This window comes from Bos indicus, chromosome 1 (assembly GCF_029378745.1).
Source record: "Bos indicus isolate NIAB-ARS_2022 breed Sahiwal x Tharparkar chromosome 1, NIAB-ARS_B.indTharparkar_mat_pri_1.0, whole genome shotgun sequence".
NCBI classification, from domain to species: domain Eukaryota; kingdom Metazoa; phylum Chordata; class Mammalia; order Artiodactyla; family Bovidae; genus Bos; species Bos indicus.
In genome coordinates, this window is record NC_091760.1 from 65577984 (window position 1) to 65597822 (window position 19839).

General features: G+C 41.6%; 1 protein-coding gene across 2 annotated transcripts in view; it reads right to left on the reverse strand.

The window, feature by feature from the left end:
• The window catches only part of GPR156 (G protein-coupled receptor 156), a 108741-nt gene that overhangs the window by 11944 nt on the left and 76958 nt on the right, over positions 1–19839 (reverse strand). For both annotated transcript variants that reach the window (XM_019987379.2, XM_070788556.1), the window contains 6 exons: positions 18143–18278; positions 17778–17888; positions 12683–12808; positions 11587–11682; positions 8823–9059; positions 1532–1690 (listed from right to left, as the gene is read on the reverse strand). In XM_019987379.2, the coding sequence (XP_019842938.2) occupies positions 1532–1690; positions 8823–9059; positions 11587–11682; positions 12683–12808; positions 17778–17888; positions 18143–18278 (865 nt within the window). The remainder of the gene's footprint in view (positions 1–1531; positions 1691–8822; positions 9060–11586; positions 11683–12682; positions 12809–17777; positions 17889–18142; positions 18279–19839) is intronic.

Consider the following 19839-nt stretch of genomic DNA (forward strand, 5'->3'; position numbering starts at 1 on the left):
TGTTGCACTCAATATGCCAGCAAATTTGGAAGACTCAGCAGTGACCACAGGACTGGAAAAGGTCAGTTTTCATTCCAATCCCTAAGAAAGGCAATGCCAAAGAATGTTCAAACTACCATACAATTGCACTCATCTCACACGCTAGCAAATTAATGCTGAAAATGCTCCAAGCCAGGCTTCAACAGAATGTGAACTGTGAACTTCCAGAAAGTTCAAGCTGGATTTAGAGAAGGCAGAGGAACCAGAGATCAAATTGCCAATATCCGTTGGATCATACAAAAAGGAAGAGAATTCCAGAAAAACATCTACTTCTGCTTTATTGACTATGTCAAAGCCTTTGACAGTGTAGATCATAACAAACTGTGGAAAATTCTTCAAGAGATGGGAATACTAGACCACCTGATATGCCTCCTGAGAAATCCGTATGCTGGTCAAGAAGCAACAGTTAGAACTGGACATGGAACTTCAGACTGGTTCCAAATCGGGAAAGGAATACATCAAGGCTGTAGACTGTCACCCTGCTTATTTAACTTATATGCAGAGTACATCGTACTAAATGCCAGGCTGGATGAAGCACAAGCTGGAATCAAGATTGCTGGGAGAAATATCAATAACCTCAGATATGCAGATGACACCACCCTTATGCAGAAAGTGAAGAAGAACTAAAGAGCCTCTTGATGAAAATGAAAGAAAAGAGTAAAAAAGTTGGCTGAAAAGTCAACATTCAGAAAATTAAGATCATGGCATCTGGTCCCATCGCTTCTTGGCAAATAGATGGGGAAACAGTGGAAACAGTGAGAGACTTTATTTTTGGGGGCTCCAAAATCACTGCAGATGGTGATTGCAGCCATGAAATTAAAAGACACTTGCTCCTTGGAAGAAAAGCTATGACCAACCTAGACAGCATATTAAAAAGCAGAGACATTACTTTGCCAACAAAGGTCTGTCTAGTCAAAGCTATGTTTTTTCCAGTGGTCATATATGGATGTGAGAGTTGGACTATAAAGAAAGCTGAGCACTGAAGAATTGATGCTTTTGAACTGTGGTGTTGGAGAAGACTCTTGAGAGTCCCTTGGACTGCAAGGAAATCCAATGAGTCCATCCTAAAGGAAATCAGTCCTGAATATTCATTGGAAGGACTGATGCTGAAGCTGAAACTCCAATAATTTGGCCACCTGATGCGAAGAACTGACTCATCTGAAAAGACCCTGATGCTGGGAAAGAATGAAGGTGGGAGGAGAAGGGGACAACAGAGGATGAGATGGTTGGATGGCATCACCGACTCGATGGACATGAGTTTGAATAAGCTCTGGGATTTGGTGATGGACAGGGAGGCCTGGCATGCTACAGTCCATGGGGTCGCAAAGACTCAGACACGACTGAGGAGCTGAATTGACCTGAAGGGAGACCAGGATGGCCAGGAAGTAGAGAAATGGAAAGAGAAGGAATGTTAACAATGAGGCAACTGGGGCCCACCAATGCATGACTGGAGTTCTTTCTAGAGAAGCCAGTAGGCAGGGGTCTGGCTTACTTCTGTGAGGAGTCTCTCCATGGAGTTTTTCTCTCCTCTAATGTGGCAATTCTGCTCCTCACCATACTGGGTGTGCAAGCTTTTGCTGGGAGTGCTGAAATATTTGGCCATGCGTCTGATTGTTTGGTTTTCCTCTTCAAATGCCTTCCATTGCTTCAGCTGTTAGAGAAAAGAACACATGTTATTTATTTAATTACACACCCAGAAACACATTCTCTTACTGTTTCTCAAAAACACCAAGGAATGACAGTGTCACAGATACACAAATGGACAAATTATTCTCTCCTCAGAGTGTACTTTATTCTGGAAAGTTCACAACAGCAATAACAGAAGGTTTAGAGAATGTTAAGGTTATAGTGTTTAAAAAATGCCAAAGGAAGATGATGACAGGTTGGTGAAACAGAACAATCTCTGCTGGACCCATCAACTGACCCACTGCTGGACTGTCAGAGAAAACCAGGGCTGAGGCATACTTCTGGGGCCACATTCTTAAGCCAAAGTTCAGGAGCTATAACAGGATTAAGCAAGCTAAACACCATAGGTTTCAAATGAAACTGGTTTTAGTTATATGTAGCTGTTCTTCATTATTCTTATTTGTTGAGTGACTGTGCTTACTGCCACTGAAAGCCCAGTTCCCTCTGCTGCTGCTGCTGCTAAGTCGCTTCAGTTGTGTCCGACTCTGTGCAACCCCACAGACAGTAGCCCACCAGGCTCCTCTGTCCCTGGGATTCTCCAGGCAAGAATACTGTAGTGGGTTGCCATTTCCTTCTCCACTAGTTCCCTCTAGAGGACTTCTAACCCAAATCAGTAATCAAAGCTCACACAAAGAGAAAAACACAAATGTCAGTAAAAATCAATAAAAATGACAACATTAGGTCTGTTTTTTCCTTGACTAATCAAGAAAGACTCAGAAGGAGTTTGACTTGTTTAGGTCCACATGGCTACACTTAGTAGCAGAGTCATGGCTGTAACCAGGTTGCTGTGCTACGTTGCACATTCTCAATGCAGCTGATGAAGACTGATGGTCAACTGTGAGGGTCTTGGGGAATGTTTTCCAGAAAATACTGGTTTTCAGAACTGGTCTATGGATGCACAGGTTGGTTTAGTTTAACAGGCATGGGGTTGAAGAGGACATTCGCTAAGAGGGCTATGCTTCTGAGCCTCGGAGACACTCCTGGTGAATGCCAGTGACATGATGCCAGGGGAGGCCACAGTGCTGGAGGCATCTCCTTTTCCCCCAGGAATTCTCATAATGAAGAGCCCCAGTAATGGGCTCTGGACACTTTGGCACGTTAGCTCTAGAAATGATGCTGAGGGGTCTGCAGGGTGGCTCCCAGGGATCCTGGGATGTCTTTTCTCGCTCATCAGACATTTACTGAGCTCTGACTTTGGAAGGTAGGTAAGTTTCATAAGTCTCGGATAGGATTCTAAATCCCACCATCAATTTCAATACAATGTTCTCCGTAAGTCCTCTTGGGTCCCCTGTTAACTCAGCATGAGTCCTTCATGGTATCAGAAGTCTATGTGACCTGTGCTGGGTCAGGCCAGGAACCTGCCCTGTCAGATGCCCTTCTTGAATGCCCCCTTCCTAGGGCACTGTCATCTCACCACTCAGCTCAGGAGTTACTGGAGCCCAGCACTGCAGGGTCACTCTATGGCTGTGGGTGGGTGTCATTGACCTCCAGCGCTGCTCTCCTAGCACTGGCCCTGGCAGTGGCACAGTATCTCTGTGGTCCCTCAGGGCCCCTCATCTCCCTAGCTTTTCCTTTCTCTCCCCCCCCCCACCCCCAGTACCTCCAGCCCAAGCCTTCCCTGCAGAGCTGCTGAAGGAGCTGCTCAACATTTGTGTAAGGATACTTCCAAGACTTTTGATATGTCTATCCTAAAGGAGATCAGTCCTGGGTGTTCATTGGAAGGACTGTTGTTGAAGCTGAAACTCTAATACTTTGGTCACCTGATGCGAAGAGCTGACTCATTTGAAAAGACCCTGATGCTGGGAAAGATTGAGGGCAGGAAGAGAAGAGGACGACACAGGATGAGATGCTTGGATGGCATCACTGACTCGATGGACATGAGTTTGGGTGAACTCTGGGAGTGGGTGATGGACAGGGAGGCCTGGCATGCTGCGGTTCATGGGGTCGCAAAGAGCTGGACATGACTCAGCAACTGAACTGAACTGAACTGAACAGCCTAAGCTGGCTGGGTGAAGTCAGGGTGCCCCTGACTAAAGGCCCCTGCCCCTCCAATCTCATCCCCCTTAATCCCCCATTTGTGAAGGTCCTAGTCCTTAAGACCTGAGGATTTCTGAAGTATGGCTATAAATAACCCTTAGGTCACAATTTCAGGACCTCTCCATGGCCCTTCCTTCAGGACAGGCAGTCTTGTTTTCTCAGCATCTGGGCTCTGTGGGTATGGTAGGAAGAAAATGGCTCCTCAAAGATGTTTCCTTTCCAATCCCAGGCAGTTGTGAATATGTTATCTTACATGGAAAAAGGAATTTTGCAAGTGTTATTGAGTTTAAAATTGTGAGATGAGATTCCGGATCATCCAGGTGGGCCCAATGTAATCACAAAAGTCCTTACAAGAGGGAGGCAGGAGGGGAGATGTGACAACAGAAAGAGATACCTAAATTTGCTGTGCTGTGGCTCTGAAGATGAAGGGAAGAGCTGCGAGTTGAAGAACTCAGGAAAAGGCCTGGAAACAGATTCTCCTCCAAAGCCTCTAGAAGCAGTGCAGACCCACTGGCACTTTGATTCCAGCCAGATAAGACCCATGTCAGATCTCTGACCACCAGAACTATCAGATATTAAATCTGTGTGCCTTAAGGCCCTCAGTTTGTAGGAGTTTGTTATAACAGCAATAGGAAACCAAAATAGTGGGATTAAGCCTCAGGTCTTCAACTGGGTGCCTTTGGACATTCACCCCATGTGCCTCTCTCATTTCCTGCCACTTTACCCTTGTTTGAATTTGTGCTTTGAAAAGAGCAAAGACTTGTGGTATTCCAAACAGCTCTTCTCTCTTACACCTCACTGCCTCTGTCACAAGGTTTCCTCCTTGGAAGTGCCACCCACTACCTTCCCCAGTCTGCTCTGTGAACTCCTCTCCTCCTCCAAGAGAGGCCCAAGCACATCATTTTCTGAGACAGTGTCACCGAGTTCTCAAGACAGCCTGGGGCACCCCTTCCTTGGCATCGAGTAACATCCTTAAACACTTAACTCATGTGTTATTAATCACTTCACATCTGCTCCCAACTAGACCTAGACTGAGGCCATGTTTAACTGCATGTTCCCAACAGTTAATACATGGATGGACAGATATGTGAACAAACAAAGGAAGCTCTCCTTTAAAAAGCTCATCTGTCTGCTAAGGGTGCTGAGACATTTACAGAAGACTGTGAGGCAGAGTAGAAAGTTGTGAGTAACTTCCTGGAGGAGTAGATGAAACACTCTGTGGGTCTAGAAGATAAAATGATGTCCTATCTCAGGACCTGCCTGCCTCTCAAAAGGTGGAGGGAGGGGACAGGGGTGGTTAGAAGGATGGGTCACGTTTAAGTCACAAAAGCAGAGGCTGGCTCACCACTGGTGATGACCTCAGCGTTTGGCATAAATACTCAGGCATTTCCTGAGGGCCTGTGGAGAGCGCTACTTGGTCCACTTGCCTCTTCAGTCAGGTCATCCAGCTTTCTAGCACCACCTATCTGCCCTTGAGGAGCCTGTGGCTCTGCCCTCAAAAATCCTGATCTCAGGTGGCCTCAGCCTGCAATGGCTTGGAGCAGAGCTTGGGCTCCCAGCCAGAGATTGAGGCTGGACTGCAGCAGTGAAGCACCAGATCCTGGCCATTAGATCAGTGGTCAGTGACAAGGGCCCTGGCCCTTCGGCTTTGTAAAAAAGAATTTCCACAGACAGAAAGTAGTGAAGTATTTATTAAGGGAAAAAGAGTACAGTACATGTGGACAGAGACATAGGCAGACTCAGAGGGAGAGTCCCTGAGTTGCACCCTCATGGCAGTTTGAGTTACCTTTATGGGGTATTTCTTCCAGGTTCCCTCTGGCCAATCATTTTGATTTGCCTGGTTCACAGTCTGCATCTGGTATATCTCCCATCACAGTCTAGGCTCAAGGCTCAGGAGCAAGGAGGAAGCTTTCCTATTCCCTCCCTCCGCCTCCCACGTGGCTCTCCTTGAACACTTCTCCAAATTTGCTCAGCCGTCCTATGGTCCTGGGAATATCCAGTCTCAGGTCTCACAGGTAGAATCTTCAACCAAAGGCCACCAAGTCAGAAGTGAAGTGAAGTGAAGTGAAAGTCACTCAGTCGTGTCCGACTCTTTGCGACCCCATGGACTATACAGTTTATGGAATTCTCTAGGCCAGAATACTGGAATGGGTAGCCTTTCCCTTCTCCGGGGGATCTTCCCAACCCAGGGATCGAACCCAAGTCTCCCTCATTGTAGGCGGATTCTTTAGCAGCTGAGCCACAAGGGAAGCCCAAGAAGACTGGAGTGGGTAGCCTATCCCTTCTCCAGTGGATCTTCCCAACCCAGGAATCAAACCGGGGTCTCCTGCATTGCAAGCAGATTCTTTACCAACTGAGCTATCAGGGAAGACCCCACCAAGTCAGAGGGGAAGATCAATTCAGGGCACACAAAAATCCCGAAAAACCTCATTACTTTTATACTTTGAGAAACAATTTACATCCTAAACCTAAAATACAATAGACTATAAAATGTATTTTCTAGTTTCAGATCATGCTCAGTTCAAGAGGAGGAAAAAGCATGAGAGAGAAAGTAGAAAAGATAGAATATGAGAAAGGAAGCTCAAGACAGTGAGAAGGACTGAGATAGAGAAGGAAAGAGAAAGGCCAACACGGTCCATCTGCCCGGCTCTGGTTCACCTGCCCCAATAATTTGATTTCCACTCCCACTTCAACAAATCAAGCGCTTGTTCTTAGTTTAAACCTGGAAGTCCGATTCCAAACTAAACTTCATCCTGCATTTTTATGTCTGTGTATGAGATTGAAGTGCACCTCTATATCACTGTGTTCCTAGGGGTTGAAGATTTAAACACTGAGGAACGTGGAAATCTTGTGTCTGAGGCTTAGGATGCAAGAGGAGCAGAGGCGAGTGTAGAGAGAGAAACCTAAGTAGGGCCTCATTAGGGAGGTTACTGATTCAGTTTTCAGATGGAGGTTTTGTTTTAGAACAGGAAGGCTTTTTTCTAATAGTTCCCTGGTGATTACTTCTGCTCTAAATTATCTTCTTCTCTTTCAGAGACTCCTATTAGCTCTAAATCATATTTCTAGATCTGCTCTCCATATTTTCTTATCTAGTCTCTCATTTTTTTCCTGTGTCCTTGTTTTTTGTTTCCTTAAGTTAAGCCACTAATTCATTATTTTGCCATGCCCTATTGCCTATTCGGTGCTTCTACTGGGGTTTTTGATTTAACACAATCCTTTTCATCCTTATTTAATATTTCATGATCTAAGATTATGTCCTTTTCATGATGGTTTGCTTTAGTCAAAGACAGACAATATTCTTTGAATCTTACTGACAAGACTAATCAGATATCCTCTAAAAGCTTTCTATTTTACTTCAGAGGAAGGCAGCTTCTCTAAATCTTCAGAAATTTGTGGTCCTCTTTTTGTGAACTGCAGAATCTCTTCATAGATTCCTTCCTCCTTACAGTCTTACATGGGGAGAGCTATAGTTTTCTGGTATACTAATACATTCTCATTATCACCAGATGGCTGCCATAGCGCCAAGCATCACAAACATTCAAGGTAGGAAGAAGGCAGAAGAGAGGTGATGCTTCAACACCCATAGCTTTTTTAGGAAAGCAAAATCTTTCTCAGAAGCCTCCCAGAAAATCTTTAGTGTTCAAAACTGTGTTGCATGGGCACACCCAGCTATAAGGGAGGCTGGCAAAGTAAGTGTTCAGCTCTTTCAGCCTATTGAGTAGAGGCAATCAAGGAAGAAAGGGTTTGGCAATGGATGGATGGGTTACCCATCAACAATGTTGACCAGAGGGCCTAAGGGATCGGCTTTCTAAAAGTCTCCCCACTCTTTTACCCATGTCACAAGGAGGAAGAGCCCTGGCTTTTCAAAGCCCTTTTCTGCTACATCCCAGACAAACAAGATCCAGGTCTCAATGGGTTCCTTCAGTCTAGTTCTGATAACATTAAGATTCAGCAAAAGTTCCTCCAGTTTTTTGCTCAGAAGCAATGCCCATCCTTGATTTTTAGTGCTACTGCTATAGATTTTTCCATATTTGTTTATTCTCTTGAGTATTTTAATGAGAATTTATGAAAGGGAAGAAGAGCAAAGGCCTCTGCCTGTTTCACACTATCATGTCTCAAAGTGCATGCTTCCCTTTTATAAATACACTGTAACCCTGCATCAGCCAACACTTTCATTACCAGTTAGCTCCCTCATGGAGAAGTCATTCATGGACAACTGGAAGCTGCAAAGGGCATCAGGATGGGATCCCAAGGGAGTTGTGGGATGAGGGAGGCCTCAGGAGGAAGAGAACCAGAAGGGACACAGGAAAAGTGCCTAATGCCAAGTTCATTAATGTGGATGAACATGGCTCAGTGGTACCCTGGGGCATAACGTGAGTAATTTAACATCACTTTCCTTTCACAGCCTACGGATTCCTTCATCTTTCTCTCTCTGACTCCTTTTCTTTCTCTTTGCCCTCTGGATATTTCTCCTTCTATCTTCCTCCCTTGTTTGATTTTTTTCTTAATCCTCATAATAAGAAACACATTTTTAATTTAGTTTTTATTTTTCCTTACTGTAAAAAGGAATGTTCTGTATTTTCCTCTAATAAAATGAAAGAAAAAGCATTTTAAATTGCATAAAGATCCAAATGTGCTTTTCTTGGTGAATGTGCAATTGCAAACAGGAAAGAAGGAAAGGTTCCTCATTTCCAAGCTAGTATAAGAAATGACATCATCAAGATGAAGGGAGGGTGGCATTAGCTTGGCTCAGTGGTAATGAAGGGAGGACTGGGGCTGCATGAAGTGGCCTGGAGGGTGGGTAGAAAAGCAAGTCTGTGAGGCAGCCCCTCACATGAAAATGGTGCCACTGCTTGGCTACCCTGGTCCGCCCTCCTTGCCCACTGGGGAGGGAAGAACAGAGGGAGCCAGCTCACTAGGATCCCCACCTTCCCTCTGCCTCTCTAATCAAAAGCACCTAAAAACTCTCACTAGGAAACAAAGTAAACAATCTGTCATGCCCAGAGAAGTCTCTGGAATGAGGGGGTGAACTGGTCCTCCAAATTCTCCCTAAAGCATACCTGGGGAATGAAGATGAAGCAGTTGATTGTGGTTGTGCAAACAAAGATACCTCCAGACGTGAGTCCAAAGACCAGGTTGGGCCAGGAGTACAAGTATCTGGTGACCACAAAAAGCAGCCCAGCAGCCAGTACCACGAGGTTGACCCCAACCATGATGGTTAAAGACTGATTTACAGGAGGAGAGCTGACGTGGTCAGTCAGGCCAGCCAGGTAGGCCCCATATAGCAGCAGCAGGCCCTGGAGATGGACAGAAGAACCAGAGGTTTAGAGAAGTGAAATACCGGGCTTGGGGCCAAGAGCAATAGGATGGGACTGATTTCCTCACCTGTAAAAAAGGAATAATAATAACTACCTTAAAGCATTGCTGTGAGGAGAACTGACTAAGATAACACAAGGGACTACTCTTAGAGTGCTTAACAGCACCACCACTACCTCTTGGTGCTTAATAAATTTCGTTTTCCTCTCCTTCTCTGAGAATTAGTTTATCGGAGGTCAGCAAGTCAACTATCAGACAGGACTCTTCCAGGATGAGGTATAAGACAGGGTGGTACAGGTGGGTAGGAGCCCCACAGAACCAGCTGCCAGGCACTGGGAGGGCAGTGGGTGCACCATGCTGCATCCACTGTGTGGTTCTGCACTGCATGGAGCTGAGAGGCGTGCAGAGGCTGAACTAGCCCTGTGGTCCACTTGTCAAGCATGTGCCATGGCAGGGGCAGCACCAAAGGAAGGCGCTCTTTTTTCTAATTTTCCCAAAGGCACCATCTGCTTGCCAAGCCCTGCACCTGCAAGACTGCATCTGCCCAGAGGGATGCCTTTTTCTGATTTACACAAAGGATCTCTATAGGCTACTAGCAGCTCTGTGCCAGTGGGTGTTTATGGGAGATGGAGAGTGAAAAAAGAAGAGAACAAAGGCTGGCTGGGACCTGGACAGGACCGGGAGACAGGCACAGGCAGCAACAGCCTCATCTATACCCTTCACCCTCTTTGTGACATTCCCTGCCCCGCCCCCAGGAGCCCAGGGCCCTACTCTTTCTTCTTTGTCATGAATGTAAACCTGCTCTCAGATTTCTCATTTGTACTACACAGAAAATGGCTCACAGCTTCTTAAAGTGCTGCTTCTCCTAGAAGGAGCTACATTTAAATAGAAATCAAAGCTCTAATCAATAATATATGACATAAAGATTCAATAATATGTAATATATAGATTCAATATATAGATTTGCTTGATTAGGGGCAAAGCTCCATGCTAGGGGTAGCTGTAGGGAGGGAAATGGTGTTGCCAAGTGGAAGTCATGGTTCTAGCTTTTGAGAAGTTCAGTGTGGTTGGGAGATTTAAGGCAAGCATACAAATACCCATGTTTTTCTTGTTGTGTATTATTTTTGTTTTTTGGCCATGCCATGAGGCATGCAGAATCTTACTTCCCTGACCAGGGACTGAATTTGTGCCCCCTACATTGGAAGCTCAGAGTCTTAAACACTGGACTGCCAGGGAAGTTCCCAAATATCCATGTTTTATGATATAGAATGTGAAGATGCCATGGGGGAGGAAGTGGGTGGGGATGATGGGGATTTAGAGGGAGAACTAATAATAAAAGTAAGGTCAGGTATCAGCAGATTACCTGCCAGGGACCCTGAAATCACACAATCTGACCACCTCCATCTATAGGGATGGCCCTAAGACAACTGCTTGGAGGACTGGCTGTGCCTGCTGTGAAGGAGTCAGCTCAGTAGAGATGTCATCTGGTGCCCAAAATGCTCAGTGTCCAAAGGGGGCCAGAGCCCCAATCGTGGCCACCCTGAGATCTTCAATGACTAGAGGACATACTAGTCAGCAGGCCAGTAGGGCCTGACTTCTGGATAACTGACATTATCAGGTGGCATTTGGCAGAGTTATATCATTAGCAATTTAATCAAAGGTTAGTAAAATTAACTCTATGGTTTTGAAATGTTCAATCTGATTTTATTAAAATGTTTTAACTCTATTAAAATTCTTGACAAAAAATAATGAGGTATGAATAAAGCATCTATATGTGCAGGACTCATATTTGAGTGACTCACATCCGATATTTGTGTCATTCGCTCTCACTGCTGAGAAGTGTGGGGTAGGGGGCAGTTGGCAGGCTCGGGTGGGGGGTTGGGGGACTTAATATGCAGATTTGTGGTCCTCCACCAGAACTGCTTTTCGACCAGGGAGCCCATGGGGTCCTGGCTTAGTCAGCTTCCTGATGCTCAGCACTCTTTCTCCTTTCTTTCTTTGTCCTATAGAAATATATTGCAGTAAAATAAAATGGAAATGGGATTACATGAAAGGCATTGGAGAAATAAATCAAGTTGAGTCGCAGAGGGAGTTGCTATGGGGGAAGAGCTGAGTTTCTGTGCCAGGGAGGATGTGCTCTTCCACAGGGGCTCGAAGAACGAGAGAGGCACTGTGCTTTTAGAACCGCTAGGGGTTGCGGGGGCAGTGGAAGAATAATAATGAAACATCTACTCATTTATTAAGCTCTTACTATGGGCCAGGAGTGGTTGAAAACTCAGCATGCATCAACCCTTTCAAAACTCACAACCGTTCTGAGATGATGGTAAATCATCCTCGTTTTATATATAAGGGAACCGAGGCTCAAAGAGGTTAAATGAGGTTCAGGGTCAGCTAGGAAGGGACTGAGTCAGACTTCGCAGGAATCCCCTCATTAACTCCTGTAATTCCTCTTCATATCCATTTATTGGTAACAGAGAGATAGTATCCCAAGGAGATAAGGTTACCAACCTTGCATCCCAAAATGAGAGCAATCCAGACATCGGAGTACCGGGAAGCACAGAAGTGTGTGCTGGTCAGAGAGCAGGACACGTCTCTCCCTGTCACCTAGGAGGGACATAGGGTCAGGAGGGCACCCACAGTTACATAGCCAATCTTTGTACACATTCTGGAACACACATACACAGCCGATCTTTGTACACATTCTGGATTGTGAGCTCCTCTACAGCTCCTTTAATATGTAAAAACTAGCTTAGGTGACTCCATTATAATCCAAATGAGAGTAGCTATGAATTAGAGGAAAAGACAACCAAGTTGGGCTAACATGTGGATGCTTGGGGCCAGGAGGGCTTATTCCTCTTATGTGCTTTACTACCACAGTGATTCAAATCCGTGCAGAAAAATTACAAATTATTTCACATCCTGCTCCTGCTATTTGTTAATAGTTGAAACTTCAATATTGAATCTGCACGTCAAGATCCCACTGTATTCCTCAGCCCCTTTGTGAGGCTGAAGACATAATGCTTCCTATTAATTAAACACTATGTTCTGAGCACAGCTGAATTCTTTACCTGTACTGTTTCACTTAATCTTCATCACAGCCCTATGAAATAGGTAGTATTAGTATTATTATCTCTATTTTACTTATGAGGAAATAGAAACTTAGAGAGGTTAAATAACTTTCCCAAGGACACATGGCTGGTAAGTGGTAGAGCTGGGATTTGAACCAGGGTTGACTGACTCCAAAGAACCCTTCAGAATCCTTTACCTTTCAACAATTGGGTAAGGCAACTCTGTAAGTTCTCATTATTGATAATGTGGAAGTGGAGTTAACTGCCAGGCAGATTCCTGTGTGCTGACATCTCAGCGGATGCCGCAGAACACTTGGGGTGGGAGGAGTAGCGGGAGTAGCAGCAGACCCTGCAGACAAGGGGTAGGTGTTCAGGGCAGCCACAACTCCCGACTTGCCATCCTCTAGGGGTCATTTATCTTCTTGTTGGGAGGATGTCCACACAGTGAATGCTCCTGGGAGAAAGACCTCTGTGTACTCACAGAAGCCAGTCCCTCCAGTTCAGGAACTAGATTCTCCAGGGGTTGGGTCTCTCACCGTCATACTGACACCGAGAATCTGAAGACATTGGATGGGATCAGTCAGCACCCAAGTCATGAGCAGGATCACATCAGCTATCACCAGGGCTGCCACCAACCCCAGAAGCTGCAGGTCTTTGATTATCTGCAAAAGAGTTAAGGTCATAACTTTCCTTTGCTCACTGGCTATACAACACGGAGTCTAGAGTGTTCTGTGTGCTCTGAGCTAAAGGCTCCTGGGTTAATCTTCCAAATGGACTTCAAAGCCAGCCATCAAAGATGATACAGACATGAAGTGTACTCAGTGATTCTATGTTCATATCATCGTTTTCATTTCTTTGCCCTTTCCATATCCTGACTTTCCCACAAAGGATTCAAGGAATATTATAAAATAAATACACTATTATTTCTAAATATGTTTATACAAGCACATACAGAGATGTGGAAACTTTCATATTAAACTATGAACAACCATTAACCTGGAGGGTCAGATTGAGAGACAATGGTGGTGGAGGAGGGACTACTAGCATTTCCTTCAAACATATGTGAATCATTTGATTTAATACAAAGAGACTGTGTTATTTTTGTGGTTAGAAAAATAAAATTTTAAAAATGTATATAGCAATAGGATGAAAAATATTAGGGAAAAGAGATAATAAGGAGAATTATGATGAATGCTCTGGTGAGGAGAGCACATAGCATTCAAGAACTGGGGCAGAAACACAATTCTGCATTTTTGACAACCAATGAAAAGAAGGAAGCACAACTAGTTACATGATTCATGGTTTTTATAAGAAAAACGAATCAGTTGCTGAATTAAAATGCTCCAAACTAGTGATAAGGAGAAAAATTTCAAATCAACCAGCAAAAAATGACACAGCATGTATAGAAAAAAAAACTAAGGAAGACATCAGATTTCTCATCAGACACAAGGTCAAGTGAGAAAACAGTGGAAATCTTCAAAAGTACTCAAGAAAAAAAATTCAACCTAGAATCTTATACTCAGAAAAAGTAACTTTCAAAAACAAAGGTGAAATACAGACTTTTTCAGATAAAAGCTGAAAGAATTCAGTATTAGCACACCTGAATGAGAATGTGAGATAACTTTGAAGCAAAAGGAAAAAATATCAGATGAATATAGGTATCTATACAAGGAAATCAAGAGCTCTGGAAATGTTAACTTCATAGAAAAATATATGACTGATATTTACTATTTAAATATCCTTAAAATGTAATGGATTGTTTAAACAAAAATTAATAACAAGTGTATGGGGCTTGTAACATATGTAAAAGTAAAAACAACACAAAGATTGGAAGATGGGGAAATGGAAGCATACCACTATAAAATACTTATGCCAATTATATAATTACACACAAACTCTTCCAGAAATTGAATTGGAGGGAATACTTCCCAATTTATTCTACAAATACTCTGTTACCAAAATCAGGTGAAGATTTTATAAGAAAAGAAAGCTACAGAGCAACATACCTTAAGAAATGAATATAAATATTATAAACAGAATTTTATGAAACTGAATCTAACAACATAAAAGGATAATACATAATGACCAAGTGGAGCTTGTTTCAGGGATGCAAGATTGGTTTGAGATCCTAAAATTATTTAATATAATTCACCATATGAGCAAAGAAAAAAACATATGGTTAATAGATACAAAAAACACATTTGACAAAGTCTAACATAATTCTTTATAGAAACTCAATAAAATAGGAATTGAGGCGAACTTCCCCAATTAGGTAAAGAGCATTACGATAAAACTACAGCTAATATCTAACATAAAGCTAACATTGTGATAAAACAAAATTAACATTAGTTTTGACTAAGATGAATGTTTCCCCCATATGATCAAGAACAACTCAAGGCACTTCTATTAAACACTGTACTAGTGTTTCTAGTCAGTGCCATCATAGAGATTGGAAAGTAAATGTCTTTTATAGAAGATATGTTCATCTATGCAGAAAATCTGATAGAATCTACACAAAAGCTACTAGAACTAATAAGTAATTTAGCAAGATTGCAGCAGGTAAGGTCAGCTTAAAAATCAATTGTATTACTATTATATACATATACTAGCAACAAAAATTGTAAAGTGAAATGAAAAACAGTAACATGTATAATATCACAAAAATATAAAATACTTAGACATAAATTTGACAAAAGATATGAAAGACCTTCACTGAAAGCTGCAAAAAAATTGCTAAGAGAAATTAGAAAAGACCTAAATAAATGAAGAAATATATTGTGTTTATGGGTTAAAAGATACAACATTGTTAAGAAGTCAGTTCTCCATAATTTTATCTACAAATTCAATACAATCTCAATCAAAATCTCTGCTGAAATTTGAAGAAATTGGCAAAGTGATTCAAACATTTATATGGAAATTCAAAGAACCCAGATTAGCCAAAACAACACTGAGAGAGAACTAATACTCCCTGACTCAAGATTTAATATAAAGCTACAATAATATGGTATTGGTGTCAAACAATGACATCAATGAGACAGAGTCTAGTAGTAGTTATACACATCTACGGACAAATAGTTTTCAACAAAGGTGCAAAGGTAATTCAGTGAAGAAAGGAGTCTTTTCAACAAACGGTGCCAGAACAACTGGATATCCATACATAAAAAATGGACTTCAATCACATCATATTTCAAAATTAACTCAAAATGAATCATAGACCTGCATGTAAAAAAAAAAAAAAAAAAAAAAAAACTCTTAAAACTTCTAGAAGTAAACATAAAAGAAAAACTTTTGAGGCCTTGGGTTAGACAAGTTTCTTAAGTCTGATACCCAAAACATGATCCATGAGAGAACAAAGTAGGAAACTGAACTCCATCAAAATTAGAAATATCTTCTGTTTGAAAGACATTCTTAAGTGAATGAAAAGTCATAAACTAGAAGCAAATCTTTGCAAATCAGATGATTTCCTCTTGATTTCCTTGTATAGATACCTATATTCATTTGATAAAAGACTATATCCAGAATGTAAAAAGAACCCTCAAAGCTAATAATAAGAAGAAAATCAACTAAATTAAAAAACAGGTGATTGATTTGAGCAGATCCTTCACCAAAGAAGATATATGGATGGCAAATAAGCATATAAAAATATAGTCAACATTGCATCAGGGAAATGAAATTAAAATACAATGAGATTCTACTACACATACTTATTAGAATGACTAACACACATACCAACAAAGTCTAATGTTGGGAAGGAAGTAGAGGAAAGGGACTCACATAGTATTGATGGGAACATAAAATTGTACAACCACTTTGTAAAACTGTCATGCAATTTTTTTAAAAGTTAAACATATACTTACTATATGATCTAATCACTCTATGCTTGGCTTTTTTTAAAACCTTTCTATTTTATTTTGGAGTACAGTTGATTAACAATATTGTGATAGTTTCAAGTGGACATCAAAGGGACTCAGTCATACATGTATGTGTATCTGTTCTCCACCAAACTCCCTTTCCATCTAGGCTGCCACATTATGCTTAGGTTTTTAACCAACAGTAATGAAAGTAAGATACGTCTGCACAAAGATTCATACACAAATGTTCACAGAAGTTTTATTTTTAATAGCCCCAAACTAGAAACAAATCCAAACACCTACCAATAGGTAAATGGATAAACCAACGGCAGTTTTATCTACACACTGAAAAATCACTCAGCAATAGTAAGGAAAGAATCACTGATGCAAGTAACAACATAGATGAATCTCAAAATAATTAGGCCAAGTAGAAACAAGATAAAAATACACACTGTATAATTCCATTTATATAAAATTCTGGAAAATTCAAACTAATTTACAGTGACAGAAAGCAGGTCAATGGTTGCCTGGGTACAGGAATAGGAGATATAAGAATTCGACAAGAGAGGAAGATGACAAGGGTGTATGAGGAGACTTGCAGATTATAACCCACGTTTCATAGTATATACACATGTCAAAATATATCAAATCATACACTTTAAATATATGTGGTTCAGTGCATGTCAATTATCTCTAAATAAAGTTATTTATCACCAGATGTGAAGACCTAACTCATTGGAAAAGACCTTGATGCTGGGAAAGATTGAGGGCAGGAGGAGAACGTGGTGATAGAGGATGAGATGGTTGGATGGTATCGCCATCCAATAGACATGAGTTTAAGCAAACTCCAGGAGACAGTGGACAGGGAAGCCTGGATGCTACAGTCCATGGTGTTGTAAAGAGTTGGATACGACTTAGTGACTGAATAACAACAAAGCTATTTTTAAAAAGAGGAATTAGTGTTCTAGAGGCATGGATGTCCTTTAGGCAATGTTTCTCATATGTATGGTTATTCACAGCAGAGTTTTTGATAAATATTCACCACAAAAGATTTGCTAAAAGAAAATCTTGTCAGTCCAGAGAATTAAACTCCAACTGAGTAATACGTTGGATCTGGACAGGATTGATACGACCTAAGGGTTTGATGATCAGCCTTTGAGGTTTGGGCAGCTCCATCAGGAAACATGATAAAATGAGGGAACGTGGTTAGGATGACATCTGATGTCAGGGACACATAGGTAATCTGGCTGCTGCATAGCTGCTAGGGTTGATTCTGTCTGAATGGATATGTTCTTCCTTGCTCATTGTTTCAGGCCCATCCTTCTTAGTACAGAGCATGGCCTTCTTGTATGGAAAAGAACTGGCCTCCAAAGACAGGAATAATTGCTTACTTGCTATAGCTTCTCTGTAATCGCTATCCCTCTGCCCACTTTTCAGCTCACACCCATGCCAAGCAACAGCCCCTCTGGGCATCTTGCTCTCCTTCAGGCTGGTGCCAGATAAGGGCCAGCTCACACATCCCCCAGAGTAGTACCTGGGCCTGGGATGCATATGAAGCAGAACTTTCGTTTAAAGACCTGTCTCCCAATAGCACTGACAAACAGCTTTCCAGCCTTGGAATTTATGAGGCCACATGACTCCAAGGTTTGAAGTAGGGGCAGGAACTTCAGATCATCATAAAAGAGCCAGACCCAGTAATTTGGTACAAGTTTCTCTAGCTTTTAATCAATAATGGAGCTACTGTCTGTGATCAAGCAATGTGTACTTGCTACGTACTTACCACTCTCTTGTCCGGAACCCTCTGGGTGAACACCTTGTAGAGTCGCCAACTCTTCCCAAGAATGGGGCCAAACACCAGGGAGGTTCCAATGCACAACATGGAGAGTCTTATCTACAGATGGAAAGGAACAGAAGAAAGAGGCATGAGAGAAACCTCTGTGGTTCTCCATACATTCTGATCTGCAAAGCTTCAGTCCACAGAGGACCTGGGGCAGAAAGTGGACCTCACTGACTCAGGGTTCCAGGGTTTGCCTCTGAAAGAGCCCACACCAAGGACAAAGATAACCAACACCTACAGGAGCAGATGATTTTAAAGATTATCAAAATTTGCATGATATTCAAAATAAAATTGAAGATTTCACCTACCTGAATGAGACTTTCCATTGAGCTTCCCACTAAAGCACCTTGATTGTGAATCCCAAAGAGGTAAGCACTACTGTAAGTCAGACAACTGCCCAATAAGGTCACAATGTTCAGATTGGGACTGGACATCTTCACAATCCTATGGGAAACCAGGAAGAAAGACACCTACAGTCATGACATTTGTCCTGGGAGTGTACAAAGTTTCCCTGCCAGCAAAATCTCCAATGTGGTCTTGGAGTAAAAGGTCATAGGGAAGACTGCTTTACAACCCTGTGAAAAATTGTTATGGTTTATTTAAATTTATTTTCAGAAAGAATTATATTCTAGCATTTCTTGCTTATATAACTCCAAGTCTTAAAAGAAGGCCAACTTCCCCCAAACAGGTGGTATCACAGAAGAGTTAGAATTTTTCCCTAAAGTTTATGGTTGCTAAAAGACTGCTCTATGCAGCCTAGTGAATAAATAACTAGCAGGTAGATTCCTAAGGAGATACAGTTTGGAACCTTTAAAAGTGAGCTGTAAGGTAAACTATTAGAAAAAAAAACAGACAAAGATACCACAAAAAAAGAGAAAATTACAGGCCAATATCACTGATAAACATAGGTGCAAAAATCCTTAACAAAATACTAGCAAATCAAATCCAACAATACATTAAAAGGATCATACACCATGATCAAGTGGGACTTATCCCAGGGGTGCAAGGATTTTTCAATATCTGCAAATCCATACACATTAACAAACTGAAGAATAAAAACCATACGATCATCTTAATAGCAGCAGAAAAAGCTTTTGACAAAATTCAACATTCATTTATGATAAAAACATTCCAAAAAGTGGGCATTGAGGGAAACTACCTCAACAAAATAAAGGTCACATATGACAAACCCACAGCTAACATTATACTCAGTGGTGAAAAGCTGAAAGCATTTTCTCTAAAATCAGACAAGGATGGCTGCTCTTACTCTTTTTATTCAACAACGCCTTGGCAGTCCTAGCCACAGCAATCAGAGAAGAAAAAGAAATAAAATGAATCCAAGCTGGAAGAAGTAAAACTGTCACTATTTGTTCATGACATTATACTCTACACAGAAAATCCTAAAGATGCTACCAGAAAACTACTAGAGCTCATCAATGAATTTGGTAAAGTTACAGGATACAAAATTAATACAAAATTAATTAATACATTTCTTTTTTTTTTAATTTGTATTTATTTATTTTTGTCTGTGCTGGGTCTTTGTTGCTTTGCATGGGTTTTCTCTAGTTGCAGTGAGTAGGGGTTACTCTTAGTTGCCGTGCTTGAGCTTCTCATTATGGTGGCTTCTCTTGTTGCAGAGCACAGGCTCAAAGGAAGCAAGAATATACAACAGAAAAAACACAGTCTCTTCAAAGTGTGGTACTGGGAAAACTGGACAGCTACATGTAAAAGGATGAAATTAGAACATTCTATAACACCATACACAATATTAAACTCAAAATGGATTAAAGACCTAAATGTAAAACCAGATACCATAAAACTCCTAGAGGAAAACAGTTAGAATACTCTGATATAAATTGTAGCAATATCTTTTGGGATTCATCTTCTAGAGTGATGAAAAGAAAAAGAAAAATAAACAAACTGGATCTAATTAAACTAAAAAGATTTTTCACAACAAAGGAAACCATAAACAAAAAAGACAATTCAGAATGGGAGAAAATATTTG